The sequence below is a fragment of the Bufo bufo genome, chromosome 6 (assembly GCF_905171765.1).
Source record: "Bufo bufo chromosome 6, aBufBuf1.1, whole genome shotgun sequence".
Lineage (NCBI taxonomy): Eukaryota > Metazoa > Chordata > Amphibia > Anura > Bufonidae > Bufo > Bufo bufo.
Window position 1 is genome coordinate 15,779,357 of NC_053394.1, and position 27,600 is coordinate 15,806,956.

General features: G+C 45.4%; 1 protein-coding gene across 2 annotated transcripts in view; it reads left to right on the forward strand.

The window, feature by feature from the left end:
* The window catches only part of SORCS1 (sortilin related VPS10 domain containing receptor 1), a 647,341-nt gene that overhangs the window by 522,689 nt on the left and 97,052 nt on the right, over window positions 1-27,600 (forward strand). For both annotated transcript variants that reach the window (XM_040436033.1, XM_040436034.1), the window contains exons 18-19: window positions 2,589-2,760; window positions 11,564-11,750. In XM_040436033.1, the coding sequence (XP_040291967.1) occupies window positions 2,589-2,760; window positions 11,564-11,750 (359 nt within the window). The remainder of the gene's footprint in view (window positions 1-2,588; window positions 2,761-11,563; window positions 11,751-27,600) is intronic.

Here is a 27,600-nt window from a genome sequence, read left to right on the forward strand (position 1 = left end):
CTATAACTTTTTTTTAATTATGTGTACGGAGCTGTATGGGGGCAAATTTTTTTGAATGAAAATGAAGCGACCAAAAACGGCAAATCAGCCATTTGGATGCTTTTTTCTGTTTTGCTGTTTGTCGTAGGGGGAATATATTTTTATATTTTTATACTATGGGCGTTTTCGCACATCGCGAATGATGTGTATTTTTTAATTTTTTAATTTCTTTTATTTTTATTTTGGGAAAAGGGGGGTGATTTGAATTTTTATGTTTTTTTTATTTATTTATTTTGTAAACTTTTTTTTTTACACTTTTTTATAGTTCCCATAGGGAACTATAACATGCAATCATCTGATTGCTATTATCATAGACTCCAATGCACTAGCATTGGAATCTATGATGATTTTACTAGTTTCCTATGGAGCCATATTACAGGCAAGGGCTCCATAGGAAATACTATGCAGCATCCTCATGTCATTCACAAAGACAGGGGCTGCTGCACACACGCATCGGCTCCTCCGATCGCCACACTGGGGAACCGGAGCATAACCAAAAGTGTGCGCTTTCGGTTTTCAGCGCGCTCAGATGCCGTGGTTAGGATTGACCAAGGCATCTGAGGGGTTAAATGTCCGCGATCGGCACTACTGCCGGTTGCGGACATGAGCCGCGGGTGTCTGCTATAAAAAGCAGGTGGCCACCCTTGGCTATGGCACCCGCTCCGCTCAGGAGCGGGCGCCATCTTAAAAGACCCGGCCAGCTCCGTACTATTACGGCGCTGGGGGTGAAGGGGTTAAATCTCATCCAGAAGAAGTCCATGTGGAAATTGACATGCGGTGCAGTTTGGCCATTTTTCTGCAGATATTCCTCTCCTATTACAGCCTTTTTGGTAACAGGGTGAAATCCAAAGTGAATCTGTTATGAAATCCTACTAATTTTGCCATATATTTGCCACTGTATTTAAGCCAAAATCTACTGTACTTTTTCTAGTTCGTTTGCATGTACCCTGATGTTGGGGCGACTTTAGGGTTGCCACCTTTTCTTAAAGCCAAACCCGAACAGAAGGGAGGGAAGGTGGGCATGTCTGAAGTCAGCGCCGCCCTGGGCTAGCATCGCATCACTCCCAGCTGATCGCTGTTCCCAGGTCTGAGAAAGGCTTGTACCCGGGCACAGGATTACAAACCCGGACTGTCCGGGTCATTCCCGTACGGGTGGAAACCCTAGGCGACTTGTCACCCAGCAGCAAGCCTCAGAAAAGTTGTGCAACCAAAACACTTTGTGAGGCTTGTTAATAACTTACTCTAACATTACTATTTCAGAGCTACTTGGCTCCAAGGCTGTGGCTACACGGTGACCTTAAAGAGGACCTCTCCCCGCGTCTGACTTGCCTGCTTTAATATCTTTATGCATTCCCCACGTAATAACAATTCTGGAGCATCTATTCTTATGGCTCTGTGTTGTGCCGTTCCTTTATTATTTCTACTAGAAGTTATGAATGAATTGCTAGCAGTCTGCAGTAAGGATACAGAGGGGAGGTAACCAGTTGGGGGTGTGTCACTGCACAGTCTCATTCTATCCAATCAGTGCTGCCATTGTCAGACTGTGCAAGGACACACCCCCAACTTGTTACCTCCCCTCTGTACCCTTACTGCAGACTGCTAGCAATTCATTCATAACTTCTAGTAGAAATAATAAAGGAATGGAACATCACAGAGCCATAAGAATAGATGCTCCAGAATTGTTATTGCATGGGAGATGTGTGTAGCTATTAAAATAGGCAAGTCAGAAGTGAAAGATCCTCTTTAACCATGACACATGTCTGGAAACCAAAGATCATGATGTAGCGGGGCAGCCATTGAACTGATGGGGTTGCAATGCAACTTACATGCTGCCACTACTGTGACTCAGAATTGCAAAAAATCCAAAAATTTTCTGCGATTCTGGGTTGACGGTCACGGCAACTTGTGAGTCGCGTTGCAGCCCCATTCAATTAAAAGTCTGCACTGTTACACCATGATCTTTGGCCACTAGATGGGTGTCTTGGCCAAGATCACCATGTAGTCACAGCCTTAAAACTAGCCACATCACAGGAAAGATACAGGCAAGGCAAAGTTACATGCAATGTCAGGGTTGAGGGTGTCCGACCCCTGCTGATCAGATATTGATAGCCCACTTCAAAAGTAAAAGCCTAGAATACTGTACCTCTTTAAAACAAAAAAAGATGAATGTGCGATTAAACTCACTAAACAAACCATCAATGGGGTTCTTTTGTGGGTCAAAAAAAGTGACCTTCATCTTTGAAACTTGATTGGGCTGCATCAAACTGGGGGTCCCATAATTCAGTGTTGTTAAGAGCTTTGTCCACCCACAGTATTGTCCCAGGACATCTTAAACAGTAAACGTAACAAATTTGCAATAGATCTTGATACATAATTGTGTCTCCATAGTAACAGACTGCAACCCTGGGTAGTCTGAGTCTGTAGTCATTTTATTTTAGTTCCAAGGGAGAATCTTATCTAGAGGTGGGAGCTTGGACCGTGTTTGGGACATTTTTTCTCAATAGCTTTGTATTGTATTTATTCTCATGTATTGTACTATGTTATTTCAGTTACAGGAAGGTCGTGTCCAACAACTGCACAGATGGTGTTAGAGAGCAGTACACCGCCAAACCTCAGCAGTGTCCGGGGAAAGCTCCACATGGTCTCCGAGTCACAACACTGGACGGAAAGTTGACTGCAGAACAAGGACACAATGTCACATTTGTGCTGCAATTAGAGGAGGTACGAGGTTATGATGACGGCGCTGAGTGCATATTGTCACTGTGGCCTCCACCAATTCCAGTATATTCCGAAGTCATCGCGACTTTCCCAGTGCAACCACTAAATTGTAGTCAGGATTCACGAGCCCTTATATTAAGATGGCAGCAAAGATGAGATTTGAAAAAAGTTTAAAAAAAACCTAAATGGTCCTGTTTCCAAGACTGTGCAGGATTAGAAAAACAAAAACAGCGCCACCAACAGTCCACAGGCTGTGTCTGGTATTGCATCTCAGCTCTATTGTAATGAATAAGACCAAACTGCATTACCATACACAACCTGAGGACAGATGTGTCGCTTTTCCTCTTTGGCGGGGATGTGTGCCATTAGTAAATAGATTTTGCTCAAGTTACAGTGCCACTCTTGTCCCTGTGGTTGTGTCTGGTATTGCATCCCTATTCACTTAAATGACAGACACAACCTATGGTGTGTTTTTTTTGGTATATTTTTTTAATGAAGTGTAGCATCCCTTTAACTGGAAGAAGAGACAGAGAGGTAGGGCACAGCGAGTTTCCAAAATGCTTTGCATATTTAATAGCTCTATACTGATTACAGATTAATAATCGTCATGGCGATTATTAACCGTCCAGTAGGAGTTCTTTGGCAGCAGATTTATTTCCATGATCATTGGAAATATTAAAATGGATGGATCCAGAACTGCACAATTAAAATAAGGGCCGGTCACCGTACGTGATGTGCTGAGCGGAGGAGGGGGCCTCATCGTCCACAGCTGTTACTTATGCAGTCAGACTCGCTAATCAATGACCAATTGCTGCACTGAGAAATAGCGGCCTGAGATAACCAGACATGTAGCGGAGGGAATGAAGATTAATGGGAAACTAAAAGAGATTAATATTAGTGTCATTAGAGCTGAGTCTGCAGAATCCGGAGCTAAAACCGTCAGAAAACGGCAAAAAAGGTAGAACAGATCAGAAATATGAAGGGGTTTGTCAGGAAATAGCGCCACACCTGCTCATGGCCAGAGGAGGTACTGCATGTCAGACCTATTGATTTTAAGAGTTCTTTCACATCAGCGTTTTGATTTCTGTTATGGAGGTAGAAGAGCTGAAATCGTCAGGGCCGGATTCGGGAAATAACTGACTGGAATGGAGCCTAACAGATTCCATTGACTGTAATGGGATCTTTTAGGTATCCGTTCAGAAGATTTTTATTTAGTGGAGAAAAAAGTCCTGACACTTGGGGTACAGGACATTGACGCTGACACTTGGGGTACAGGATAATGACACTGACACTTGGGGTACAGGAAAACGACACTGATACTTGGGGTGTAGGATAATGACACTGACACTTGGGGTACAGGATAATGACACTGACACTTGGTGTACAGGATAATGACACTGACACTCGGGGTACAGGATAATGACACTGACACTCGGGGTACAGGATAATGACACTGACACTTGGGGTACAGGATAATGACACTGAGACTTGGGGTACAGGAAAACGACACTGATACTTGGGGTGTAGGATAATGACACTGACACTTGGGGTACAGGATAATGACACTGACTCTTGGGGTACAGGATAATGACACTGACACTTGGGGTACAGGATAATGACACTGACACTCGGGGTACAGGACATTGACGCTGACACTTGGGGTACAGGATAATGACACTGACACTTGGGGTACAGGATAATGACACTGAGACTTGGGGTACAGGAAAACGACACTGATACTTGGGGTGTAGGATAATGACACTGACACTTGGGGTACAGGATAATGACACTGACTCTTGGGGTACAGGATAATGACACTGACACTTGGGGTACAGGATAATGACACTGACACTTGGGGTACAGGATAATGACACTTAGGGTACAGGATAATGACACTGACTCTTGGGGTACAGGATAATGACGCTGACACTCGGGGTACAGGATAATGACGCTGACACTCGGGGTACAGGATAACGACACTGACACTTGGGGTACAAGATAATGACACTGACACTTGGGGTGCAGGATAATGATGCTGACACTTGGGGTACAGGATAATGACGCTGACACTTGGGGTGCAGGATAATGACACTTTGGGTACAGGACAATGTCGCTGACACTTGGGATACAGGAAAATGACACAGACGACACTTGGGGTACAGGATAATGACGCTGACACTTGGGGTACAGGATAATGACGCTGACACTTGGGATACAGGATAATGACACTGACACTTGGGGTACAGAATAATGACACTGACACTTGGGGTACTGGACAATGGCGCTGACACTTGGGGTACAAGATAATGACACTGACACATGGGGTACAGGATAATGACACTGACAGTTGGGGTACAGGATAATGACGCTGACACTTGGGGTACAGGACAATGTCGCTGACACTTGGGGTACAGGATAATGGCACTGACACTTGGGGTACAGGATAATGACACTGACACTTAGGGTACAGGTTAATGACGCTGACACTTGGGGTACAGGATAATGACACTTGGAGTACAGGATAATGACACTTGGGGTACAGGATAATGTCACTGACACTTGGGGTACTGGACAATGACGCTGACACTTGGGGTACAGGATAATGACACACACTTGGGGTACAGGATAATGACACTGACACTTGGGGTACAAGATAATGACACTGACAGTTGGGGTACAGGACAATGACACTGACACTTGGGGTACAGGACAATGTCGCTGACACTTGGGGTACAGGATAATGACGCTGACACTCGGGGTACAGGATAATGACACTGACACTTGGGGTACAGGATAATGACGCTGACACTCGGGGTACAGGATAATGACACTGACACTCGGGGTACAGGATAATGAAACTGACACTCGGGGTACAGGATAATGACACTGACACTTGGGGTACAGGATAATGACACTGACACTCGGGGTACAGGATAATGACACTGACACTCGGGGTACAGGATAATGACGCTGACACTCGGGGTACAGGATAATGACACTGACACTTGGGGTACAGGATAATGACACTGAGACTTGGGGTACAGGAAAACGACACTGATACTTGGGGTGTAGGATAATGACACTGACACTTGGGGTACAGGATAATGACACTGACTCTTGGGGTACAGGATAATGACACTGACACTTGGGGTACAGGATAATGACACTGACACTCGGGGTACAGGACATTGACGCTGACACTTGGGGTACAGGATAATGACACTGACACTTGGGGTACAGGATAATGACACTGAGACTTGGGGTACAGGAAAACGACACTGATACTTGGGGTGTAGGATAATGACACTGACACTTGGGGTACAGGATAATGACACTGACTCTTGGGGTACAGGATAATGACACTGACACTTGGGGTACAGGATAATGACACTGACACTTGGGGTACAGGATAATGACACTTAGGGTACAGGATAATGACACTGACTCTTGGGGTACAGGATAATGACGCTGACACTCGGGGTACAGGATAATGACGCTGACACTCGGGGTACAGGATAACGACACTGACACTTGGGGTACAAGATAATGACACTGACACTTGGGGTGCAGGATAATGATGCTGACACTTGGGGTACAGGATAATGACGCTGACACTTGGGGTGCAGGATAATGACACTTTGGGTACAGGACAATGTCGCTGACACTTGGGATACAGGAAAATGACACAGACGACACTTGGGGTACAGGATAATGACGCTGACACTTGGGGTACAGGATAATGACGCTGACACTTGGGATACAGGATAATGACACTGACACTTGGGGTACAGAATAATGACACTGACACTTGGGGTACTGGACAATGGCGCTGACACTTGGGGTACAAGATAATGACACTGACACATGGGGTACAGGATAATGACACTGACACTTAGGGTACAGGTTAATGACGCTGACACTTGGGGTACAGGATAATGACACTTGGAGTACAGGATAATGACACTTGGGGTACAGGATAATGTCACTGACACTTGGGGTACTGGACAATGACGCTGACACTTGGGGTACAGGATAATGACACACACTTGGGGTACAGGATAATGACACTGACACTTGGGGTACAAGATAATGACACTGACAGTTGGGGTACAGGACAATGACACTGACACTTGGGGTACAGGACAATGTCGCTGACACTTGGGGTACAGGATAATGACGCTGACACTCGGGGTACAGGATAATGACACTGACACTTGGGGTACAGGATAATGACACTGACACTCGGGGTACAGGATAATGACGCTGACACTTGGGGTACAGGATAATGACACTGACAGTTGGGGTACAGGACAATGACACAGACACTTGGGGTACAGGACAATGACGCTGACACTTGGGGTACAGGATAATGACACTGACACTTGGGGTACAGGATGGTGACACAATGACACTGACACTCGGGGTACAGGACAATGACGCTGACACTTGGGGTACAGGACAATGACGCTGACACTTGGGGTACAGGACAATGACGCTGACACTTGGGGTACAGGATGGTGACACAATGACATTTTAGGGTCCCTTCATGGGTCTATTGTAGTGTGGGCGTGCTCTTGCTGTTGCATTCAGTACAAGTAGAGGGATGACTGTGTCCAATAAATATTGATCGTCTGAATATTTTAAGTTTTTTTCCCTCCGGTTCTGACCAATCAGGATTCTAGGTTTCGTCTCTTTTAAGAAGAAAATATTCAGTTTCAAAAATTACGCTTTCTCTTTTTCAGGAATATTTCAGGTGCTGTGATTGTCAATGGCGTTCCAGGAGAAGAAATCTATAATTTTTATGATCAATAAAGATTTATTTTCTTATATTTGCACTCCAATTAATATTCGCGGCACCAAGGGAGGAATCGCCAGTTTTGTTCTTGGCAATCCGTGTGCATCGCCAATAATAAAAGCGGGAACTTATTATTTCATATTGACATTCATGCTCAGGAATCCTTTATTATTTCTGCTGCAAACATATAAAATGTATCTGCATTGCTGCAGCATTAAAAAGGAAAGAGCTAGAGCAAGGAGTAACAAGGTATTGGTGGAAGCCCCCCCCCCCCCCCCAAAAAAAATAAAAAAATTATCTCTGATGTTGGGGGATGGACGAAATGATGACTAGAATAGAATATAAATTTATTGTCATCCATCCTGGATGAGAAAATAGAACATTTAAAGAATATACCTTAAATGAAGGGCCCACAGATATCCCCTCCATGACCTCTCTTAGAAAACCAACCTTTTCCTCATGGATTGTGCTCTCCAATGTAACTCACTGCTTGAAGTCTATTATGTATGTACAGTGTACCCTAAAGCTGGCCTCCAACAAGTCTCGATTCAGCATATACTGTATGTTAACACCACTTGTAGTTAACACCTCTACTTATAGTCTGCTAGGGAACTTCTTCACGGAGATCCTCCTATTGTAGATATCTACTCTACTTATGTCCTCCTACTGTAGGTAACTCCTCCTCTTGTAGTTTCCTAGGTATGGTAACTCATCCACTTGAAACATTCTACTGTAGATAACTCCTCTGCTTGAAGTCTCCTAAGAAAAGTCTCCCAGGTATTGCATCCACTTATAGTCTTCTAGGTATTGCTTTCACTTGTAGTCTTTTAGGTACCACTTCCACTTGTAGTTTCCTATGTACTTCTTTAACTTGTAGTCTCCTAAGTATTGTTTCCTCTTTCAGTCTCCTATTTGCCGCTTCCACTTGTACTGTAGTCTTCTAGGTACTTCTTCCACTTGTAGTCTTCTAGGTACTTCTTCCACTTGCAGTCTTCTAGGTACTGCTTCCACTTGCAGTCTTCTAGGTACTGCTTCCACTTGCAGTCTTCTAGATACTGCTTCCACTTGCAGTCTTCTAGGTACTGCTTCCTATTGCTTCCTCTTGTTTCCCCTCCCTGAAATTGGGGGATGGGCTCTCAAGACAGGGATATATATAGCCGCTCTCACACAGGCAAGACATGCCAGTCATGAATAAGAACCCACCTGTTCGAAACGCGTAGATTGCCAACAGGACCTGTGAATAAGTTTTATTGCTGTCTCTTTGTCACTGAAAATAAAGAAAATTTTCGCTCAAGAAAGCAGTGGTGCTGGAAAATTCTTCCCTATTACTGCTTCTACTTGTAGTCTTCTAAGTACTGCTTCCTCTCGTAGTCTTCTAGGTACTGCTTCCACTTGTAGTCTTCTAGGTACTGCTTCCACTTGTAGTCTTCTAGGTACTGATTCCTCTTGTTGTCTTCTAAGTACTGTTTCCACTTGCAGTCTAACTACTGCTTCCACTTTTAGACTTGTAGGTGCTGTTTTCACTTGTAGTTTTCTAGTAATTACTTCCACTTGTAGTCTTCTAGGTACCGCTTTCACTTGTAGTCTTCTAGGTACTGCTTCCACTTGTAGTCTTCTAGGTACTGATTCCTCTTGTAGTCTTCTAAGTACTGTTTCCACTTGCAGTCTAACTACTGCTTCCACTTTTAGACTTGTAGGTGCTGTTTTCACTTGTAGTTTTCTAGTAATTACTTCCACTTGTAGTCTTCTAGGTACCGCTTTCACTTGTAGTCTTCTAGGTACTGCTTCCACTTGTAGTCTTCTAGGTACTGATTCCTCTTGTAGTCTTCTAAGTACTGTTTCCACTTGCAGTCTAACTACTGCTTCCACTTTTAGACTTGTAGGTGCTGTTTTCACTTGTAGTTTTCTAGTAATTGCTTCCACTTGTAGTCTTCTAGGTACCGCTTTCACTTGTAGTTTTCTAGGTACTGCTTCCACTTGCAATCTTCTATGTTCTGCTTCCACCTGCAGTATTCTAGGTACTGCTTCCACCTGCAGTCTTCTAGGTACTGCTTCCACCTGCAGTATTCTAGGCACTGCATCCACCTGCAGTCTTCTAGGTACTGCTTCCACTTGCAGTCTTCTAGATCCTGCTTCCACTTGCAGTCTTCTAGTTACTGCTTCCACCTGCAGTCTTCTAGGTACTGCTTCCCCTTGCAGTCTTCTAGGTACTGCTTCCAGCTGCAGTCTTCTAGGTACTGCTTCCAGCTGCAGTCTTCTAGGTACTGCTTCCAGCTGCAGTCTTCTAGGTACTGCTTCCAGCTGCAGTCTTCTAGGTACTGCTTCCACCTGCAGTCTTCTAGGTACTGCTTCCACTTGCAGTCTTCTAGGTACTGCTTCCACTTGCAGTCTTCTAGGTACTGCTTCCACTTGCAGTCTTCTAGATACTGTTTCCATGTATAGTCTTCTAGGTTCTGCTTCTCCTTGCAGTCTTCTAGGTACTGCTTCCATGTGTAGTCTTCTAGGTACTGCTTCCATGTGTAGTCTCCTATTTGCTGCTTCCATGTGTAGTCTCCTATTTGCTGCTACCACTTCTAGTCTCTTGGATAAGTTATTCGCTGGAGTCATATGACCTTTACACAGTACAAGATATCACTTGAACAATGGTCTACTCAGATCGAGTAAACAAGCTCATGGGTACAGTCTGTTACAGAGGGCACAGCAATAGTAGGAGGCGCAAAGCTTGGTAGTTATTTTGCAGTGTTGAGCGAATCAAAGTATCCGAAGTGGACTTTGATCCAAATTTCAGGAAAAAATTGATTCATCACAGAGCCAAATTACCTTGCACTTCATGGTAACTAATCAACTTTTTCTAAAATGGTGTCTGAAAAAAAAAAAAAAATACTCACCACATCCACTTGCTCGTCAGTGATCAGTGATGATATCACTGTGTGCGCCCAGCGTGATCACCTGGTGATGCTCACCGCAGATCATTTGGCAGGTATTCTTTAATTAAGACGGGAGAGGATGGCCTCTCTGCGAGCAAGTGAATGAGGTGAGTAATTATTTTCATTTTTTTTAACCCCTGAAAGGCTGAGTGAGAGTCACAGAGGCCGCGATCAGCGTTGAACTCGGCATCTGAGGGGGGGGGTGGGGGAGGCACAATCGCCGATCCCTGTGATTGCGCCTGCTCCATACAATGGAAAGCGATTTGTGATGAAGTAATTCATAACTAATCGAATTTCTTGTTGAAGTTCGGTGAAGCTGCCGAATCAAATTTTTCAAAACTTTCCTAACTTTACAGGTGGTTGCCACCAGTGAGAGGACTGTCTCTATTACTCTGTAGACATGTACTGTCTTTATAACTCCACAAACCGTCAACCAAGTCATGGCTATCAGTCTTAGACCTACGTTACAGTCTCTTGGACAGAACTGATCCAATCCATGGCAATCTTTTCCTCGTTCACTCAAACAGGCCCAATTTCCCCTCGTTATTGTTTCTCCATTCTTGTATCTCCCCTGTCCCTTCCCATCTCTTGTTTTCCACCCCCTCCCATTGCTCCTCGTCTGCAATGTAAGATCAGACCATGGTCTTCTGGATCCATCACAAGTTGCTAATAATTCTGCTGTCTTCCTAGGCTAGTTTCACATATGCGGCAAAGATCTGGCAGGCAGCTAAGAACATCGTGCCCTAGCTCTCTGGAACCAGCATTGCCAGATGGCACTGGAATGCCCACTGGCCCATTAACTATACTGCCACTACCTGGCATATATGCTAAAAATTGTCTGCACAAAAACTGCTGCCCATGTGGCAGAGACCTTACATAACCCCCCTCCCCGGGCGCTAAGAACCTGTTAGGGCCAGAGCTTCTGCATCCACCATTTCCTTCAAGGACCCTCTTCAGTTTCCTCACCCCACTAGAAGCTCCCTTCCCACCATTGTTTAGTCCAGGTGTGCTAGGAGGAGGCACATAGGGTGTCTATATTGTGTGTGGTTTTACTTATCTCAATTATTCCTCTTTTTTTTTTCAGGGTGATATTCAAAGAACTAACATTCAGGTTGACTTTGGTGACGGCATAGCAGCTTCTTATGCTAATCTCAGTGCTACAGAGGATGGCATCAAGCATGTCTATCAGAACGTGGGCATCTTTAGGGTCCTGGTGCAAGTAGACAACAGTCTAGGCTCTGAAACGTCTGTGCTTTATCTCCACATAACAGGTAGGTGTAGAGGACTATGTGTACTGTGCTCAAATACATGGCAAAGTTCAGAGAACATGGCACCAGAAGCAAAGCTATGGGGGGTGCAGAGAAAACGATCTCTTTACTTAGGGGTTTCCATCAGCTTCATAGATACTGCCTGGAGCAACAGGGCGCCATTGACCACTAATTCATTCAAACCCATATTCACTGAAATGAGAGGTGCAGGACCTCCAGTCAAGGGTCAGTGGCGAGCCTAATGGTGGGGCCCCACAATCAGATATTTCTCACCTGTAGTAGACAACATGTTACAGGTAATAAAATTCAAAAAGGGTTAAAAAAAAAAAATTCGGTCAAAGCAGTAATGTTCCAGATCTAATAAACTGTAATAAATATAAAAGTGGCACTGTACCTTCATTAAAGGGGTTGGCCACTCTCCATGTATTTGTTACTACTGTGTGGGAGGCAGGGAAAAGTTAATTTCCTAATATATGTTATTAAGCAGATCTGCCTGTTTTTTCTATTATCTGAAGTGCTGTCCGAATCCGTCCATAGCTGCACGCAACATGGAGGAGCTTCACAACAGGAGCTTGTCCATGCCAGATCTATTCAGTCTATCTGCGCCTGCTCTTCTCCCTCACCTGTAAGGGCAGAGCATGCACAGTCTGCTCCTGTCAGTGGTGCCCTCAGAGTCTGCAGCTAGTGGAGGAGGAGGATGTGCTTCCCTGAAGTTCTCTGCCATAACACCCTCCTGAGCCCCTGCATACAGTAGGCATTTGATAGATCTTTTTCGGGTCGCTGTCCTGGTTAGGGTTAACGAAAAGTGGGTGTAGCCTAGATTTTACCATATAGATATATATAAATGTGTGTTATATATTTACAGTATATACATAATTATATATATATAGTAGATATAAAAAGTCTACACACCCCTGTTAAAATGTCAGGTTTCTGTGATGTAAAAAAATGAGACAAAGATAAATAATTTCAGAACTTTTTCCACCTTTAATGTGACCTATAAACTGTACAACTCAATTGAAAAACAAACTGAAATCCAGGGCTTTTTTTCTGGCGGAACACCCCGGAACGGCGTTCCGCCACCTATTTTCCTCGCCCCGCCCCCCTTTAGTACAGACAGTTTACTCAGCGGTCCCCAACCGCCGGGCCGCGGCCCAGGAACGGGCCTTGGAGGATGGTTTGCCGGGCCACGGCGATCAGGGAAGTCTTTAACGCTGTACTAATGAAGCGCTTCCATTATGGAAGCGCTTCATTAGTACAGAAGGACCAGGGAGCGGTGAAGGATCTGTACTCACCGCTTCCTGGTCCTCAGCTCGACTATCGGCTGTGCAGGGCTGCGCACAGCGTGAGGTCTCTCTGTGACTTCACACTGTGCGCCGCTATACAGAGCCAGCCGACAGCAGAATGAAGAGGATCGCGATGGTGACCAGGAGCAGGAGAGCTAAGTGGTTTTTTTTATTTTATTTTATTTGCACTGGGGGCTGATGGCTGACATGAGGGACATGGGGCTGACATAAGGGGCTAATGTGGGGCTTATGGCTGACATGAGGGCTAATGGGGGGCTTATGGCTGACATGAGGGGCTAATGGGGGGCTTATGGCTGACATGAGGGGCTAATGGGGGGCTTATGGCTGACATGAGGGCTAATGGGGGGCTTATGGCTGACATGAGGGGGTAATGGGGGGCTTATGGCTGACATGAGGGGCTAATGGGGGGCTTATGGCTGACATGAGGGGCTAATGGGGGGCTTATGGCTGACATGAGGGGCTAATGGGGGGCTTATGGCTGACATGAGGGCTAATGGGGGGCTTATGGCTGACATGAGGGGCTAATGGGGGGCTTATGGCTGACATGAGGGGCTAATGGGGGGCTTATGGCTGACATGAGGGGCTAATGGGGGGCTTATGGCTGACATGAGGGCTAATGGGGGGCTTATGGCTGACATGAGGGGGTAATGGGGGGCTTATGGCTGACATGAGGGGCTAATGGGGGGCTTATGGCTGACATGAGGGGCTAATGGGGGGCTTATGGCTGACATGAGGGGCTAATGGGGGGCTTATGGCTGACATGAGGGCTAATGGGGGGCTTATGGCTGACATGAGGGGCTAATGGGGGGCTTATGGCTGACATGAGGGGCTAATGGGGGGCTTATGGCTGACATGAGGGGCTAATGGGGGGCTTATGGCTGACATGAGGGGCTAATGGGGGGCTTATGGCTGACATGAGGGGGTAATGGGGGGCTTATGGCTGACATGAGGGGCTAATGGGGGGCTTATGGCTGACATGAGGGGCTAATGGGGGGCTTATGGCTGACATGAGGGGCTAATGGGGGGCTTATGGCTGACATGAGGGGCTAATGGGGGCTTATGGCTGACATGAGGGGCTAATGGGGGCTTATGGCTGACATTGGGGGGGTTTATGGCTGACATTGGGGGGTTTATGACTGACATTGGGGGGGTTTATGGCTGACATTGGGGGCTTTATGGCTGACATTGGGGGGGTTATGGCTGACATTGGGGGATGATAGATGGCTAAAGGTTTGAGGGTTTATCTGAGCCATTCGGGGTCTGATCTGAGGTCTGATTAACATTGGGGGTCTGATTGCTGGTCTGACCTGAGGTGTAATGAAAAATATTTTTTTCTTATTGTCCCCCTCTAAAACTAGGTGCATCTTATAGGGCGAAAAATACGGTACAGTGCAGCAGAGACCAGTGCAGCAGAGACCAGTGCAGCAGAGACCAGTGCAGCAGAGACCATAGTCAGTTTATATAGTCGTTATATAGTGTTATATATTTTAATATGCACCTTGTGCTTTGTTATGCGCGTGAATCAGTCAACCCCTGATCTCTAAAGGGGTGGTTTTAGAGGGCGGTCCTAGGGGTGGGTAGGGGCGTGGCCAGGGGAGGGGGGGTGAGTTCCACCACCTTTTCTCTGAGAAAAAAAGCCCTGCTGTCAGATCACCCCACAGATTGTCAATCGGATTCAGGTCTGGGCTCTGGCTGGGTCATTCCAAAACTTTAATCTTCTTCTGGTGAAGCCATTCCTTGGTTGATTTGGATGTATGCTTTGGGTCGTTGTCATGCTGAAAGATGAAGTTCCTCTTCATGTTCAGCTTTCTAGCAGAAGCCTGAAGGTTTTGGGTCAATATTGACTGGTATTTGCAACTGTTCATAATTCCCTCTAGCTTAACTAAGGCCCCAGTTCCAGCTGAAAAAGAACAGCCCCTTGGCATGATGCTGCCACCACCATGCTTCACTGTGGGGATGGGGTTCTTCTGGTGATGTGCAGTGTTGTTTCTGTGCCAAACATATCTTTTGGAATTATGGCCAAAAAGTTCCACCTTGGTTTCATCAGACCATAACACCTTTTCCCACATGCTTTTGGGAGACTTCAGATGTGTTTTTGCAAACTGTACCCTGGCTTGGATGTTTTTCTTCGTAAGAAAAGGCTTTTGTCTTGCCCGTCTACCCCATAGCCCAGACATATGAAGACTACGGGAGATTGTTGTCACATGAACCACACAGCCAGGACTTGCCAGATATTCCTGCAGCTCCTTTAATGTTGCTGTAGGCCTCTTGGTCGCCTCCCAGACCAGTTTTCTTCTCGTCTTTTCATCAATTTTGGAGGGACGTCCAGTTCTTGTTAATGTCACTGTTGTGCCATATTTTCTCCACTGTGTTCCATGGTATATCTAATGCCTTGGAAATTCTTTTGTCCCCTTCTCCTGACTGATACCTTCTAACAATGAGATCCCTCTGATGCTTTGGAAGCTCTCTGTGGATCATGGCTTTTGCTCTGGGATGCGACTAAGAAAATTTCAGGAAAAACCAACTAGAGCAGCAGAACTTTATTTGGGGTAAATCTTTTGAATGTGATTGCTTAATTCTGAACACAGCTACATCCCCAGTTATAAGAGGGTGTGCACACTTATGCAACCACATAATTTTTTTTGTTTTTGTTTTCTTCCCTCCACCTAAAAGATTTCATTTTTTTTTCAATTGAGTTGTACAGTTTATAGGTCACATTAAAGGTGGAAAAAGTTCTGAAATGATTTATCTTTGTCTCATTTTTTTACAGCACAGAAACCTGACATTTTAACAGGGGTGTGTAGACTTTTTATATATATATATTATATATTTATATCCAATATATAATATATATATATATATATATATATATACTATATATAAAAATGAAAAAAGTATGTATATTTTTTCAGAATTTTATGTATGTATATATAGCGTGTGTAATCTGCCACAGTGTAATTACAGTGATACTACATTTGCAATTTTTTTCTTTTAATACTAAAAAAGATAATTTCAAAAAAATATATTCTTTTCTTTGCATCTCCATATTCTGATCCCCATTTCTGTTTTAGAATTATGTCTACGTGGATGACTGAGGGCTCATTTTTTGCATTGTGATCTGTAGTTTTATTATTTATACCACTTTGGAGTGTGCGAGTGAGTGGGTTTTAGATCACTTTTTATTCTTTTTTTTTAGACTGCTGTGAATTAGCATTTGCAGTCTATGGGCTCATGCACACAAGTGTGTGTGCCCCGTTCCTGTATTGCGGACAGCAAACATCCTATTGACTTGAATGGGTCTGCAATCTGCAAGATACAGAGTGGTATGGAGAGGAGGCATAGATCAGAAGTCCACGGAAGCACTACAAAGTGCTTCCAAAGAATTTCTCTCTGTGCTTCTGCACCACAGAAATTGTTCTATCTTTTTGTGGTGCGTAACGTATCTTGCGGATCGCAGATCCATTGAAGTAAATGGGTCTACATCAGCAAACTGCCTGTACTCGGCTGGTACCTGTGCATTGTGGACCACTATCTGTGGTGCAGCACTCTTGGGGAAAGCCACCTCCGATGCTGTGGTTACAAAAGACCATGGCATCTGTCTGCGATCGGCATTATGGTCAATCACAGACTTTAGAGCTGGGTCTCTTTAAAACAGCAGAAACCCAGAACAGAATCTAAACAAACCTGTCTCGGCAAACTACACTTTGCTGAAACCACTGCAGCTTTCTGGATTTCAGTTATCTCATCCACCTGAGGTATCTGGGTGGGATATATACACACCTTCCACCACAGTAGATATAGATAGATATAGAGATGTAAATAGATACAGTAAATGTAGATAGATAGATAGATAGATAGATATCTCTCCATCTTCACATACATATTATATATATATATTGTAAGGGGTTACACTCTCAGGCTGGGCGGCGATGACAGATTCTCTTGCAGACCACAGGGTTAAAGTCCAAATGTTGCTTTATTTATCACACTCCGGCAATACAGGAAACCCCAGTTATAATTTACTGCGTAAGGTGAAGGTCCAGCACCACAAAACATAAACCAAAATAAACACCTGCCCGTCTGGGCTCTGGCTAATACAGTGAAGTTCCTAACTCACCTATTGAACACCGTTCACACAGAGAACTCGGCTTCTCTAGCCAGCAGGGCAGCCAGCTTCCCAGACTTTCTCCAGGCATTACTCCCCCAGACTGACAGCCTGGACTGTGCTTTATTTCCCGTTGACGATCCCAGCTGGCTTCAGCTGGGGATCCCTCAGGCTAGGGGAAAACCTGTCCCGGAATGGGGTGGACTGGGGAGGTCCCTCTACCAATCCTACCTTCTCCTAGTCCAATAAAATCCAGCCCATAAACTTAACAAAACTGTCTCAGCAACCTACACATTGCTGAGACCATTTTAACCTTCTGGATTTTATTTACCTCACTCAGTTGATCCCATACACCCCTTCCAGGACTTTACCATACACTTTTCTGTTCACCTTACCACATATCCCCCCCCCCCCTCTTCTCTAGACCGGAGGTCTGGATATTTTTAGCCAACAAACAGTGTATCCTGGACAAAGCATCTGCAATCCCCTGTAATTTCCCCGGCCTATGTTCAACCATGAAATTAAAATTTTGCAGGGAGAGAAACCACCTGGTCACTCTTGCATTTTTCTCCCTGTTTTGTTTCATCCAAGTTAAAGGAGCGTGATCTGTTACCAACAGAAATTTCCTACCCAGCAGGTAATATTTAAGTGACTCCAGAGCCCATTTAATGGATAGACACTCTCGTTCTACTATGGCATAATTTTTCTCTGCCGGGGTCAGCTTCCTACTTAGGTACATCACTGGGTGCTCATCCCCATTTATCACCTGTGACAGGACCGCTCCCAAGCCTGTTAGATGCATCAGTCTGGACCAGAAACTCTTTTCTGAAATCCGGGAAAATGAGCACCGGTTGTTGACAGAGAGCGGACTTTAGGCTTTAAAAGACCTTTTCTGCCTCTGGGGTCCACTTCACCATTACTGACTTAGGGCCTTTCGTTAAGTTAGACAATGGTGCTGCCATCGAAGCAAAATTCGGTACGAACCGGCGGTAGTACCCTGTTATGCCAAGGAAGGCCCCGACTTGTTTCTTCGTTTAGGGCCTAGGCCAGTCTTGTATCGCCTCTACTTTATTGATCTGGGGTTTAACCAGCCATTTACCAATAATGTAGCCCAGATATTTTGCTTCCTCTAGACCCACTGCACACTTCTCAGGGTTTATGGTTATGCCAGCATCACTAATGGAGTCTATAACGGCCTGTACCTTCCAGAGGTGACTTATCCAATCAGATGAAAAAATGACCACATCATCAAGGTAAGCGGCAGCATAGTCCCGATGTGGCTTTAAGATTAGGTCCATCAACCTCTGAAATGTAGCAGGGGCTCCATTATAATCCGAACGGCATCACTGTGTACTGAAACAGCCCCTCTGGAGTGGAGAATGCCGTCTTTTCTTTTGCATCATCTGATAATGGTATCTGCCAATAACCTTTTGTAAGGTCAAGGGTCGTGATGTACCTTGCTTTCCCAAGCCTCTCAATTAGTTCATCTACTCTGGGCATGGGGTACGCATCGAATTTTGACACCTCATTTAGCTTCCGGATATCATTACAAAATCTCCAAGTCCCATTAGGCTTCGGGATTAAGACAATAGGGTTTGACCACTCACTGGTAGATTCCTCAATGACTCCTAACTCAAGCATGCGCCTGACCTCAGAGGATACAGTTTTTCTGCGTGTTTCTGGTATCCTGTAGGGCTTTAGATTCACCTTACTGTGGGGCTCAGTTCTCTCGGAATGTTTTATCAGGTGGGTACGGCCTGGTAGGTCAGAAAACCTTCCTCTATTTCTCTGTAGAAACTCCTTTACTTCTTGTTTCTGGGGTACTGACAATGCCTCACTAATTTTTACCGGAGGAATTGGTGGTGACACCTCCTTAATCATAGTCTGCGTGGCCACCAATGACTCCCGATCTTTCCATGGCTTGATCAGATTTACGTGGTAAATCTGGTAGGGTCTTCTCCTTCCTGGTTGGTGCACCTTATAGTTCACCTCGCCCACTTTTTCCACAACCTCGTAGGGACCCTGCCACTTTGCCAGAAACTTAGTTTCTACAGTGGGAACTAGAATCAGGACCCTGTCCCCGGGATTAAAGTCCCTTACCTTGGCAGACCTGTTATAAATTCTGCTTTGAGCCTCCTGAGCTCTTTGCAGATGTTCTTTAACAATGGGCATCACTGTCGCTATCCTGTCTTGCATGTCAGCCACATGTTCAATGACGCTCTTATAGGGAGTAGCCTCAGTCTCCCAGGTTTCTTTAGCTACATCGAGTAAACCCCTCGGGTGACGGCCATATAGTAACTTAAATGGTGAGAACCCTGTAGAAGCCTGAGCCACCTCCCTAACAGAGAACATAAGGTATGGTAGGAGGCAGTCCCAGTCCCGACCATCCTTTTCTACCACTTTTTTTAACATCTGTTTCAGCGTCTTGTTAAACCTCTAGACCAACCCATCTGTCTGTGGGTGGTACACCGAGGTACGTATCTGGGTGATTTTGAACAACTTGCACAACTCTTTCATGACCTTCGACATAAAGGGGGTACCCTGGTCCGTGAGAATTTCTTTAGGGATCCCCGTGTGGGAGAACATGAAAAATAATTCCTGGGCAATATTTTTGTACGCCATTTTTCGCAAGGGTACCGCTTCCGGGTATCGTTTCGCATAGTCCAACACAACCAAGATATACTGGTGCCCCATAGCTGACTTAACAATGGGACCCTCCAAGTCCATGGCAATTCTTTCAAAAGGTACCTCAATGATGGGAAGAGGCACCAAGGGACTCTGGAAATGTGAGGTCGGGGCACTTATCTGGCAGGTTGGGCAGGACTCGCAGTATCTTTCCACTTCCTTGCATACTCCAGGCCAGAAAAATCTTTGTAGTACCCTCTTCTGTGTTTTGCTAACACCCAAATGACCCCCAAGTACGTGGTTATGTGCGAGATCTAGTACCATATGTCTATAGGGTTTGGCACCAGAAGCTGCTCGACAATTTCATTGTTGCATTTATTAACTTGATGCAGCAAGTTTCCATTCATGGCAAAATGCGGACATTTTTGGTCAGCTTCTGTTACCATCTATCACAGTAACATTTCCGTGAGCACTCATGAGAGTGGGGTCTCTCAATTGCTCTGTACCAAAGTTACCCCGAGACACCCCTAAGTCCAACACATTTTCCCCAGTTGGGGAAGCTTAATCTTCGCCAGCTAACACCTGCAATGGAAAAGTGTCATTATCAGGTACGTCACATAACCCCACATTTTCATCAGACATTTCAGTTAACATGACACCATTGTTTTTAATTATCTCTTCCTTTAAACCATTGGATTCAATGGGCCCCTCATAGCAATGATTATTTAAAGGAGAAGGCACAGATTCTGCAGGAATGTTTCTCTTCTCCCACAACTTCCAGAACAAGGGGAAGTCCCGGCCCAATATCATATCATGCATAAGTCTTTTTACGACCCCGACTTCATAGGATACAGTCCCAGCCGGAGTCTCCAGCTTAACGCAAGCCACCGGGTATGATTTTGCATCCCCATGGATGCACAGCACATTTACTCTTTTTTCCGGCACATAATTCCCAGCCACAAAGCTGGCATGCACTAAGGTGACCAGACTACCGGAGTCCAACAGAGCCCTGACGGAGCAGTCATTTATCACCAGGGAACACATCTGCGGCTCAGTCTCTAGTCCTGGTGAGGCCGCACACACTGGCACCGCATACAGCGACTGTCTCCGTCTACCTGCACACTCCATAGGCTCTGAGGTCAGAGGGCAATAGGCAGCAATGTGTCCCCACTCACGGCACCTCCAGCACTGGGGCGCCCCGGGTCTCCTAGGTCAGTGTTTCCCAACCAGTGTGCCTCCAGCTGTTGCAAAACTACACTTCCCAGCATGCCTGCACAGCCAAAGGCTGTCCGGGCATGCTGGGAGTTGTAGTTTTGCAACAGCTGGAGGCACACTGGTTGGGAAACACTGTCCTAGGTGAGAAGACCTCTCCGGGTCCGGACTGCCCGGGAGACTCAGACTTAGGCCCACACCCAACCTCTAGAGCCTTACTCCCTCTTTCACCCTTCCACACACCCCTAACAGCCGGAACTCTCCTACCCACAGATGACACGGGTCGGGTACTCCGGGAAGGTGTTGGTGCGGTAGGGATATCAAGGAGGAAGTCCTCAATCGCCAGGAACCTTTCTACCAGGTTTACGAGCTGATCCGCAGTTTTAGGGTCTCCATGTCCGACCCACAGTTGCAGCTCCGCCGGAAGGGCTCTGAAGTAGTGATCCACCACTACTTTCTCCACGATCTGGTCCGGTGTAGAAGACTCAGGTTCCAGCCACTTCGGTACAAGATGGAGATCGGGCCGGCTTGTCCATGGTGTAGCTCCACGTGTGGACCCTCCGGGCACGAACCGCCGGAGTAACGCCCAAACGAGCCAGGATCTCCATTTTTAATTTGACATAGTCCCGGACATCCTGCTCCCTGAGGTCATAGTAGGCCTTTTGCTGTTCACCGGACAAAAGGGGCGTAAGGACCTCTGCTTACTCTGCTATTGGCAGCCTCTCTCTTTCCGCCACCCTCTCAAATACCGTCAGGTAGGCCTCGATATCATCATCAAGTGTCAGTTTTTGCAAGGCCCGCTGCATAGCCCTCCTCACATTCAAAGTCTCTGGGGGGCTTACCCCCACTTGTGGGGCTGGAGTTACAGCAGTCTCTCTTAATTGCAGCAATATGCTCCATCAACAAACGAATAGTTTCCTGCTGCTGTGCATTAGCCTGTTGTTGGACACGTAAGGCTTCTTCGTGTCTCTTTTTATCCTCTGCATGCATCCTCTGCTGTTGCCTTAGGTTAGCCTGAACCAGCTGCTTCATCATTTCCTCCATGGTACTTGATGCACTTTGCATTGTAGTTGCAGCTTTTACCCAGGACATTAAATCATCAACTGTCACGCCGTTGCCCTTAGCAACCTGCTATTGCCTTTTTCAGCAGGGACGCTTGCCCGCATCCGACACCAATTGTAAGGGGTTACACTCTCAGGTAGGGCGGCGATGACAGATTCTCTTGCAGACCACGGGGTTAAAGTCCAAATGTTGCTTTATTTATTTATCACACTCCGGCAATACAGGCAACCCCAGTTATAATTCACTGGGTAAGCTGAAGGTCCAGCACCACAAAACATAAACCAAAATAAACACCTGCCCGTCTGGGCTCTGGCTAATACAGTGAAGATCCTAGCTCACCTACTTAACACCGTACACACAGAGAACTCGGCTTCTCTAGCCAGCAGGGCAGCCAGCTTCCCAGACTTTCTCCAGGCATCACTCCCCCAGACTGACAGCCTGGACTGTGCTTTATTTCCCCTTGACGATCCCAGCTGGCTTCAGCTGGGGATCCCTCAGGCTAGGGGAAAACCTGTCCCGGAATGGGGTGGACTGGGGAGGTCCCTCTACCAATCCTACCTTCTCCCAGTCCAATAAAATCCAGCCCATAAACTTAACAAAACTGTCTCACAACCTACACATTGCTGAGACCATTTTAACCTTCTGGATTTTATTTACCTCACCCAGTTGAGGAAGCTGGGTGGGATATACACCCCTTCCAGGACTTTACCATACACTTTTCTGTTCACCTTACCACAATATATATATATATATATATATATATATATACACGCACACACAGGGCCGTCTTTAACGCGGGGCAAAAGAGGAAGCTGCCCCGGGCCCAGTTGCTCCAGGGGGTCCCAAGGCAACTGTCTTTTTAGCCCTGCTGGCCATTGGAGGACCTTTCATGGGTCCATACTTTATTAACTAAGTAGCAGGACATGTAGGGCATACATGGGGGATGTCCCTGCACTTGGTATTATTTATGCGCGCCGCTGTGGCCCCTGTTACATTCTCCTGCACTGTATGCTAACTAACAGCATCAGAACACCAGGGAGGAAACATCAGCTTTTCTCTGTAGGCGTTCCTACACACAGCGGAGCAACCGAGCGGCACCCAGAAATAATAGTGCAGGGACATCCCCCATGTATGGCCTACATGTCCTGCTACTTAGTTAATAAAGTATGGACCCATGAATGAGGCAGCGGCACTTGTTCTCCCTCTTGCCCAAGCCCCAATCAATATTAAAGACGACCCTGCACACACACCATGTACACCCATGTACATATCCACACACATGTATGTACTTTATATATATCACATTGTGGGAAAAGCAGTAACTTTTATTCAATGCTGAGAATGTAGGATTGTGACTGGAGGACTGATGAGAGGACACCGGAGGTGCTGTTGTCACTATGGCGTCACAAGTAGGCAGAGATGTCATGTGACCGCTCCCCTGGAGTTGCTTGCTGTGATGCATGCTGGGATTTTTACTTTCACTTTGCAGCTGCTCCGCCCACACAGCCTCTCATCAATGGGAGCATGCTATGCCGAATGCAGTAGAAAAATGATACATACACAGTATATCTCTCATGATACAAATACCTATTGGCATTAGTTATTTTCTGGGGCATTTTGTTTTTTATACTTATGGCGGCCAACCCCTTTAACCACCCCAGGACCGCCTAACGCAGGATTGCGTCCTGGCGGCGGCGGTGTTATTCCTCCTAGACGCGCCGGCGCGTCATCTCGCGAGAGGCGAGATTTCCTGTGAACGAGCGCATACAGGAGCGCGCGTTCACAGGAACTGGAGGTACACGAGTGGATCTACAGCCTGCCAGCGGCAATCATTCGCTGGCAGGCTGTAGATGCGGTTTTTTTAACCCCAAAAAGGTATATTAGATGCTGTTTTGATAACAGCGTCTAATATACCTGCTACCTGGTCCTCTGGTGGTCCCTTTTGCTTGGATCGACCACCAGAGGACACAGGCAGCTCTGTAAGTAGCACCAATCACCACACTACACCCCCCCTGTCACTTATTAACCCCTGATCACCCCATATAGACTCCCTGATCACCCCCCTGTCAGTGATCACCCCCCTGTAAGGCTCCATTCAGACGTCCGTATGTGTTTTGCGGATCCACGGATCCGAAAAACACGGACACCGCGGATCTGCAAAACACGGACACCGGCAATGTGCTTTTCGCATTTTGCGGATCCGCACATTGCCAGAACTATATAGAAAATGCCTTTTCTTGTCCGCAATTGCGGACAAGAATAGGACATGTTCTACAGGCTCTACAAAAAACGCAGTGTTCGCCCGATCAGGCCTGATCTTGTGCGCACACTTGCGTTCAGTCCGCCCCACCGCAGTGACAGAATTTTTTTTTTTATGATCACTGCAAAAACACCGTACAATCGCTGCGGCGCTATAAAAAGATCACTTATAAGGGGCATGGCGAGTTCATAGAAGATTTTTTTTTTTTTGGCACAAGTTAGCGGAAATTGATTTTTATTTTTTTTTCTTACAAAGTCTCATATTCCACTAACTTGTGACAAAAAATAAAATCTCACATGAGTTCACCATACCCCTCACGGAATCCAAATGCGTAAAAAATTTTTGACATTTATATTCCAGACTTCTTCTCACGCTTTAGGGCCCCTAAAATGCCAGCGCAGTATAAATACCTCACATGTGACCCCATTTTGGAAAGAAGACACCCCCAAGGTATTCGCTGAGGGTCATATTGAGTCCATGAAAGATTGAACAAGTTAGCGGAAAGGAAGACTTTGTGAGAAAAAACAAAAAAAAATCAATTTCCGCTAAAAAACAACTTCTATGAACTCGCCATGCCCCTCACGGAATACCTTGGGGTGTCTTCTTTCCAAAATGGGGTCACATGTGGGGTATTTATACTGCCCTGGCATTTTAGGGGCCCTAAAGCGTGAGAAGAAGTCTGGAATCCAATTGTCTAAAAATGCCCTCCTAAAAGGAATTTGGGCCCCTTTGCCCACCTAGGCTGCAAAAAAGTGTCACACATGTGGTATCGCCGTACTCAGGAGAAGTAGGGCAATGTGTTTTGGGGTGTCTTTTTACATATACCCATGCTGGGTGAGAGAAATATCTCTGTAAAATGACAACTTTGTATAAAAAAATGGGAAAAGTTGACTTTTACAGAGACATTTCTCTCACCCAGCATGGGTATATGTAAAAATACACCCCAAAACACATTCCCCAACTTCTTCTGAGTACGGCGATACCACATGTGTGACACTTTTTTGCAGCCTAGGTGCGTAAAGGGGCCCAAATTCCAAAGAGTATCTTTACGATTTCACAGGGCATTTTTTACGCATTTGGATTCCAGACTTCTTCTCACGCTTTAGGGCCCCTAAAATGCCAGGGCAGTATAAATACCCCACAAGTGACACCATTTTGGAAAGAAGACACCCCAAGGTATCCCGTGAGGGGTATGGTGAGTTCATGTAAAATTTTATTTTTTGTTACAAGTTAGTGGAATATGAGACTTTGTAAGAAAAAAAAAAAAAATAAATCATTTTCCGCTAACTTGTGACAAAAAATAAAAACTTCCATGAACTCACTATGCCCATCAGCGAATACCTTAGGGTGTGTACTTTCCGAAATTGGGTCATTTTTGGGGTGTTTGTACTGTCTGGACATTGTAGAACCTCAGGAAACATGACAGGTGCTCAGAAAGTCAGAGCTGCTTCAAAATGTGGAAATTCACATTTTTGTACAATAGTTTGTAAACGCTATAACTTTTACCCAAACCAATAAATATACACTTATTGCATTTTTTTATATCAAAGACATGTAGAACAATAAATTTAGAGAAAAATGTATATAGAAATGTAGTTTTATTTGAAATATTTTATAACCGAAAGTGAAAAATTTCATTTTTTTGCAAAAATTTCGGTCAATTTCGATTAATATCAAAAAAAGTAAAAATGTCAGCAGCAATGAAATACCACCAAACGAAAGCTCTATTAGTGAGAAGAAAAGGAGGTAAAATTCATTTGGGTGGTAAATTGTATGACCGAGCAATAAACGGTGAAAGTAGTGTAGGTCAGAAGTGTAAAAAGTGGTCTGGTCATTAAGGGGGTTTAAGCTAGGGGGGCTGTGGTGGTTAAGCTTTTGATATGTTACAGGAACATAACAAAAGTTTATATCCGTGAGAGTCTGAGCTCTGAGACCCCAACAATCTGTAGTACGAGGGAAGAGAAGCGCGGGCTTAGGGTTTTCTCTCTCCTCGCTGCACGAGACAAGCCCATAGACTTTCTATTGAGTCTGTCTTTCTTCCTTTCCTGCAGTAAGGAGGCAGAATGCGCCAAGTGCAGGATTCTCTCCCCTCGTCCTGGAGATCGGTGGAGGTGTCAGCGCTTAGGGCCACACAGATATAAACTTTTCATATGTCCCTATACTAAAAGTTTAGTAACATATGATGCCGCTTTAAAACTGGCATTGACAAAAATGGGTATATGGTGATATGGACCATGCTGGTATAACCTGGGCATCTTCTGTATATAATTATACATTGTAGGAAGGCACAAGGAACCATTGTTGATGGTAGATACGTGTCACCAAGGTTCCTGGCCTTGGTAAAGTAGGAGCCAGTAATTCAGGTGTGTCAGCGGCAGTAGGTGGTTGACATTTAGTTTATTTCGTATAGCTGTGAATAGGTGATCCGGGACAGCTCTTACTGGGAGTAGTCATAGTGCTGGGTGGGTGACTACTCCCCACGTTCCAGGCCGGGTCTTGACTGGCCTACAAAAAACAGGCAGCAGTGTCAGGTGGTGATGATTACCTCTCTGAGAGTGGAGCTCTGTGGAGGGCTGTGTGGGATCAGAGTCTGAGCTGGAGTTGCAGTGCCAGAAAGACTGAGGACAAAGCGAAGTCCACATACACCCCGTGGGGTTACGGTTCTGTGCAAAACCATAGCTGTGTTGTGCTATAGATACGGGACTTTATCTGCCGTTTACTGCCTTATTGTTTTGTCAAGAATAGAAGACAACCGTTGCTTTGCTTTCACTGCTAGAAGGCTGCTGCTGTGTTCTTATCTGAAGGCTACCATTTGGGCAGATCCCTACAATATGTAAAGCTGGTATAAGTTATACATCTCCTTGTATATAGTGATATGGACCATGCTGGTATAACCTGGTATCTCCTGTATATAATTATATATGTACCGCTGGTATAACCTGGGTATCTCCTGTATATAATTATATATGTACAGCTGGTATAAGTTATACATCTTCTGTATATAGTGATATGGACCATGCTGGTATAACCTGGGCATCTCCTGTATATAATTATATATGTACAGCTGGTATAAGTTATACATCTTCTGTATATAGTGATATGGACCATGCTGGTATAACCTGGGTATCTCCTGTATATAATTATATATGTACAGCTGGTATAACCTGGGTATCCCCTGTATATAATTATATATGTACAGCTGGTATAAGTTATACATCTTCTGTATATAGTGATATGGACCATGCTGGTATAACCTGGGTATCTCCTGTATATAATTATATA